Raw genomic sequence first — 7,241 nt, forward strand, 5'->3', positions numbered from 1 at the left:
ATATATATATATATATATATTCGCACGCCACATAATACATTCCTGAATTTATATTACACTATTGATGAAACTTATACAAAATGACAAATAAAATCCTGTTCATGAAGAGATATAACATCTTGCCTTTTAGCATTTTAATTCATATAAGATAAAAAAATATATGTTTTTGAGAAGAAAAAGTTGTATGTGTGATAGAAAAATGCCTTAAATACTAATGTATAAAATTAATTAGTATTCACTTATGCAACTTAACTTTCGTTAAACATCTGCAAGAGTGACAATCATTATACATATATGTACATACTCTGTGCATCCTCTCGTGATTGTACTTTCACCAATTTCCTGTCTTGTCACGATAAGTTCCGTGTAGCAGAAGAATCTCGTTCTACAAGTATCTATGCCTGCTTCTTTGCAGGCTTTGCTCGTACACACGCACTTTCTGCCTATATAAAACATGACATTTGTGTAACGATCGAACAATTCAAAGAAGTTTAAAATAGAGAGTTCAAATGAGAGTTGACAAAAATATTTACTCACAATAGTGTTTATGAGTTTATTAATTTTGTCAAGTTTCGCAAAGATACGTTGCTAATTTATGAAAAATAAAAATTTGATTTCAAAAATTAATGATGAAACTTGATCTTTATGTTACATGAGGAAATGAAAAATTTGGAGCACGTCAATTTATATGCTCGTTATCTTCTATACATATATGTATTATTATAGTTTCACAATCAGTTTTACTTTGTACAATACCAAATTGTTGGAATGAAATAATTCAGTCGAGCACATTCATATAGAAACTAGAAAAAACGTTTAATTAATGGCGTCCTTTCGCGCCAATTAGAGAGACGTCTGCAGCGCGGCGATTATAATTAAATGCAAGCTCGCTCACCTTCGATTTGCGCGACACTCGTCGACAGAGATACGATGCACCCCGCGAGGAGATATCCGACTAACGATCGACCGATCAATCGACGAGTGAGCATCTCTTCTTTCCAAGGTTTCCAAGGTTTCCAAGGTTTCGAACTAAGTATTTATACTGAATTAGTTTTTGCGTTTATCGCTTGTCAGGCGCCACGTTGCCGATAGAAGGACTGCGAGTCATAATTACAACTCTCGCGATTCTCCGCTGAAATGGATCGTCTTATCGGTTGAAAGGACTATTTCGAAATGTTGTGGAAGGAGGAAGCTATACCGCGACGAAACTCTCTTCGCCGTTACTCGCGTGGGCTCCTCTAATTTTGGCGCCTCCCACTAAAAGAGTGTCGCGTCGTGGCCGGTTCGACAATTTATTCCTGTATCTATTTTAATTCCATCATCGATGGCGTTTATTCGTGGCCGCGAATCCCTTTTCGTTTCTGCTATCGAAAAGCGATATATTTATTCTCACTTCGCGCCTTTTGCTTTCGCGCGAATCCAATCCCCTTTTTTCGCTCTCGTGACAGAGTGCTGGCGAGAGTTACCGCACTCTTAAAGTTATCCGATTTATTGGAAGAATAACACGCCGATTTCTCCCCACGCTTTTATACATATGAAAATATATATTTCGAGACGATACTTTCGTCCCGCGTCGACGACGTATTCGATTCGGACGTAACCGCAGGCTTTGATGGCATCGAATGGTGCGTACGAGAGAGAAAGAGAGAGAGAGAGAGAGAGAGAGAGAGAGAGAGAGACCTCCTCCAGACGGCGCCGACGACTTGGAGTCACAGAGTCCTCGTTAGCGGAAAAATCCAAGACAGGGCGCATCTTTTTCCTCTTCTCTCTGATCGAGAAATATTTCTGTCATTTATACGCAAAAATATCGCGAACATAGTACGATTAAATAAATTATACATATACATATGTATGTACATGTGCATCATAGAGCGATACATGTACGCTCAATTATTTTCACTCTTTTAAATTAGCAACTATTTGGGAAACAGCTACTGCATATATATAGCCATATCCGAGGGAATAGAAGCAAAGATCACAATCCATACAGCACAGAAGATTGAAGCAATATTGCTGCAATGTTGCAATATTACAAATTGCAATGTAATAGAGGTTATAGAAATATAAATTAATATGTCTGCAAAATGTCAGTAATATGCTTGTAATATTTCACAAACATTGCAAAACTATAATTCTTTAATTGTTACAACAATAGTAATATAAATTTTTACAATATTTATGTAGTACAGTCTTTTAGTTTAACAGCCGTTTTTATTTGACGGCCATTTCATTAGCTAAGTTTTATATTTATTTTAAATATCAAAAGATTGTACCTATAATATCGAATTTGGATACAATCAATGCATCATTATCGGAAATAAGATGATAAGCAATTAAACTGCTAAAAACGATTTATTTCGAAATATTAATTATGTGTTCGATGATGTATTTATGCCTGATGTGAACGTAAGAATAAACCAGCACCCGAACTTTATTAATAAATTTCATACCGTCATTTTTTAATTGATTTCAATTGATTCGGATTCAATTTCGAATTAAAAAGCATCACTTAACTTAATCTATGATTAACTTACCAAGCAACTATATTATTATATTAATGTGGATAATATTTGTAGTTTGTTCGAGGCACACACATACATGCTTTATTTTTACAAATCTTTACGAAATTTATCCTTCAGAATTAATACTATATTTATTGGAATATTTTATGGTTTTATTATAAAAAATTGCTTTTGAAGCACATATCACTAGAACGCGATTTGTAGAAAAATTAAAATTAGAAAGATATATGTATATAAATAATATTTTCATTTTCTTCGTAAAAAATTTATCCAAACATTACATTGCAATATTGCTGGAACGTTTTGTTGCAATATAACAAAAAGCGGACATCTTAACATTGTTGGAATTTTGCAACAATGATTCAGCAACGTTTCGCAATCACTATGCAATATTGCAATCTTTCTGTGCTGTATGGGAAGCAAGCATTTTAAAGAAATAAAAAATTTTTATTAAAAAAAATCAAGATGTCTCGCAGAAATATTGCAAATACAATATATGATAATCAGTAATTATAATAAGATCAAAATTACAAACCGGAATAATATTAATTTCAGATTTTTCGAGCCTTTCCTTTTTCGCTCTTTTGACATAATACACCACATCATAATTAAATTGACGATCGCGTGACAATTATATAAGTTATTACAAAAATGCGAGTGGACGGTGATGAGTGATTTCATCAAGAACATGTAAAGTTTTCCTGTGTTTGACTGGCAATGGCGGCAATATACTGACGTTCAATGACTCACGAATCATGGTGCGCGCAGTCATTAGAACTTTTCAAGTGCAGCAGAGATGAGAGTTAAATTCTTCGTTTGGCTTCCTGAGTATGCAACATTAACCAGAATCTCTCCGTTCTTTGCATTTTTTTTATCGACCTTTGAGTCGAGAGAGAGAGATGGTAAAAGCCGAGTTGGGTTATCGGAATAACATTTGGCGTTACAATTTAACGAGGTCGCGCGTCAAGCTTAATAGTCTATTTTCCGATTGCTTCTTGCTGTACACAGTACATACAAACGGATCGAATGTCTGTGAGATAAAACGATTTACGCGGGAGCACAAAGATTTCTTTCATGTAAAATTTATTGAATCATACTTTTATTTAATTTAACTCATCGTTTTTTTCTTATAATTGGTCTATCTCATTGTCAGCTAGATACATCTTTGTACTAGGGAATGGAAGTAACTCGTTATATATTTGGTAACAAACTGCGTTATTTTTTTCTTTGGTAACTGTGACGATAACGAAATTACTTATTTTTTTTTATAACGAATTTTACAATTACTTTTATCGTTACTTTGCACGTGATTAGACACAAGCCACTTATTGTAAAAGTCACTTACACTGTAAAAAAATTTCTTTACACATATAATACACATGTAAAATAGATTATATGATTAATCCTGTATATATAAAAAATCATGGAATTTTACAGAAATTATGTAAGTCCACAAAAATTATGTAAACTTTATTGTGTAAATATATCTTAATTTATATTGAAAATTATGTAAATAGCAGATATTTTGAATATTTTTTGTAATTATTCAAATTTTAGTAATATTACGTAATATAATAGAAATTTTTCGCGTATTGCCATTAAATGTATAATAATATATAATGCGAAATGTATTGTTATATTATCTTCTGTAACTACACATAATTAATTCTGTAACTACACATTGTAATTGTACTTCCACAACAAAATCTGTTTAGTTACAAACCAAGAAATTATTTTTACTTGCATATTGCAAATTTACAAACGTGGACGTTTGCAATTATTATAGTGGGTCTCAAAATTATCCACTATAATAGTTGTAATTTTACACAATTTTTTACAGTTTATAGCGCTTGAGTAGAGGCCCGTCCGCTATGTTTGGCAGTCGTAGATTTAAAAAAAAAATCACAGAAAAATAACAAAAAGTTATTTTCTCAAGTAACGGTAACTGTAACGAGTTACTTTTAAAAATCGATAACTAGTAACAGTAACTTGTTACTTTTAAAAAGTAACTTTTCAGCCCCTGCTATATACATATAATACAATCTAGAAATATCAGATAGGACAGTATCGTTAATGTAAAGCACATTGCTTCAAGTTTTAACAATGCAATTTTGCTAATATAGTGGATTTATACACCATCAAATATAATAAGAAGATTGCTAGCTTATTTGCGCTTATTTCGGACATTATATTTAAACATACATAATTATCTACAACTACATTTTCCTCACGCGTTCATTTTAAGAATGTATTGTACATTTCGTTCGAGCACACGAATATCTTTATTTTATTTGAGAAAACAAAGAGACAATTAAAAAGAGCGAAAGAATAAGTCTCCGGAGGGGACTCGAAAAAATTATCGCTGGATTATCCCTTTTAATTGGCTTAGCTCTGCATGCCACGCACTCTTTCGTTCTCATTCTCGTTCAAATTCGATACAAGCATGTCCTCTTAATTGTCGACGAGAATTGTGCCCATCAAGCGCGAAAAACGAGTTTCGAGCAGGTTCGCACTGCTTGCAGGTCGCGCGTGAGAGAATTAAAGAGCGAAGCTACATCGTTATCCTGCTTATCCGTGTCGATTGCACATCGATTGTACTGTGTGCTCAGTCAAATGTCGTTCGAATCGTTCGAAACTGTTCAAAACCGATGCAGAATCATCACGAGACGTAATTAGAGCGGACCGCAGTCTGTAATTCTTTTATAATAGCTTTATATAAGCTTCAAGAAAGGTCGCTGTGTACTTTCACACACGGACGTCTGCACGAGCACACAGTGTTACTTTCTGCGTGAATTTAATCAGCGAATTATCGTCGACGCGCAAGCAAACCGGTTGAAACCTCGCGATACTTTCATTAAAGCCAATGGAAAAGATAATTACGACTCGACCGTTTCTAAAAACAATTCTAGTTACTTCAATTTTTACGTGCGTTCTTGTTTCACATTCTTATTAGATAACTCATAGTTCTTGTATCTACAAAAATAATTTTATATATATATATATAAAACATATTCATGTAAAATTAAAAATAATTTTAATACTATCAAGTGTTATCTTATCTTTTGCGTATTTAATAAGATTTGTCTGACTGGACAATTCTAAATCTGTTTCGCAAATTTGATGTTTATTGAGCTCTCATATAATTATATATCAGGGATTCGTCTTTCTTTGGAAGAAAAAATATAAAATTTTCTATATCCCATTTATTAGAAATTCTTCATGTTTGTATTATGTATTTAAAGTATATATTACAAGTTATCTACTAGTGATTACATACGAATGTTACATACGAATGGAAAGTAAAAGGCGATAACACGACGTGTTGTGCCGGTAAAGAATGAGAGAACTGATGACAAAGTTTTGAAAACACTGAGCGCTGATGGAACACATCACATCTCGAATCTGATCTTGCGACGAATCGATAAAGCGGCGCTTTGTTACGCAACAACTGGTGCTGAAATATAAATCAGTATTTTATTGGCGCATAGAAATGCGTGAGAGATCAGTATTAAGAATACTATATATACAATTTTCATCGATCTGCAACAAAAGATGACCTTTTAAAAGGGCGAATAATTTGCCTGACAAGCATATATATTTTTTATTATATTTTGTAACTTGTTCGGTGTCAATCGTTTCTTTTTTTTTATATTAGATTTAATTTTTTCAATGTAAACGAACAATCTTTTCAGACGTGCATATACAGATTAGCGATGAATGTAAAATGAGAAAGAATGTTCCAGCTCTTACTCATGTGCGTGAAGCTCGGCTGCGCACCGATTACCAACATCTTTCTCTGCGACGAAAACGTTGTGGGAACTATACTTATAGATATCTGGTTTTCATTAGTTCTTGGCTGATTAAATTCCTGAGCGTTTTGTCTATTATCGTTGATACATGCGTTATATCCGGATGAAATACCTTAAATATTATTATATGTCTTTCTGCAGATTATCTAACTACATATACCGCGTTTATCTGGTTTCAAAGTACATAACAATAAATGCTTTTTAATACGCTTTAAATAACAAACAACGAAGAATTTAGAACACAGACTGTATGATCGTTTTGCCGATAAAAAAAATAAGCAGCAATATTACAAATATACGAATATTTTTTGAATCTTTTATTTAAAGTTTCAAAATCGATACCTGTGTATCTCAAACAAGCTCGATGCATTTAAACAGGTATGCTCACCACAAAAATGACAGAAACGAGTAAAGCACTGTCTAGCCAAAAGTACCAGGCTTCCAAAGGATGACGTGGTGCTCGCCGTTGCACTATGAAATGACGCTGCAAATTATAGCAGCGATGCAGATCATGCGGACGATACTTGACTGTGCATACGTATAATTTAAACGCGTTAATGTCACTGTTGTTTCCAAGTTCGAAGCTGTTTCTATGTTCATAAAAGACTAGTGCCATATTTATCCCTCGACATTAGCACATTGGTTTTTCCTGCTGTAGCAGGAAGATGCAAGATGATTAAAAATTTATCGCTCGATCTTATTGGCGACTATTCACTGCTCAAGTTTCCATAACAAAGCGTCCATAATTACATTTATGTTTGACGTAGCGGATGCGTAACAGTTCGATCAAGTCGTATTGTAAATATTCTGAAAAAAACTTACAAAATTATTTTGATGGTCTTTCTGTCTTGCGTTTTATTACACTACGTTTTATTTACTAAATTACTATTTACTAAATTAATATTATAAC

General features: G+C 33.2%; 2 protein-coding genes across 2 annotated transcripts in view; both read right to left on the reverse strand.

The window, feature by feature from the left end:
- LOC108690008 overlaps positions 1 to 989 on the reverse strand; it is a 6,899-nt gene extending 5,910 nt beyond the window's left edge. Inside the window, exons 1-2 of the mRNA XM_018197043.1 lie at positions 896 to 989; positions 305 to 443 (exon numbers count right to left, since the gene is read on the reverse strand). Of these exons, the coding sequence (XP_018052532.1) occupies positions 305 to 443; positions 896 to 989 (233 nt within the window). The remainder of the gene's footprint in view (positions 1 to 304; positions 444 to 895) is intronic.
- Positions 990 to 5,824: 4,835 nt separating this feature from the next.
- LOC108689977 lies at positions 5,825 to 6,822 on the reverse strand (the record flags this gene model as incomplete). Its single annotated transcript, XM_018197001.1, has 2 exons — positions 5,825 to 6,443; positions 6,720 to 6,822. Coding segments are annotated over 2 exons (336 nt in total), but the record flags the coding sequence as incomplete, so codon positions are not given.
- Between the last annotated feature and the right edge of the window lie 419 nt (positions 6,823 to 7,241).

This window comes from Atta colombica, unplaced genomic scaffold (genome assembly GCF_001594045.1).
Source record: "Atta colombica isolate Treedump-2 unplaced genomic scaffold, Acol1.0 scaffold29, whole genome shotgun sequence".
Lineage (NCBI taxonomy): Eukaryota > Metazoa > Arthropoda > Insecta > Hymenoptera > Formicidae > Atta > Atta colombica.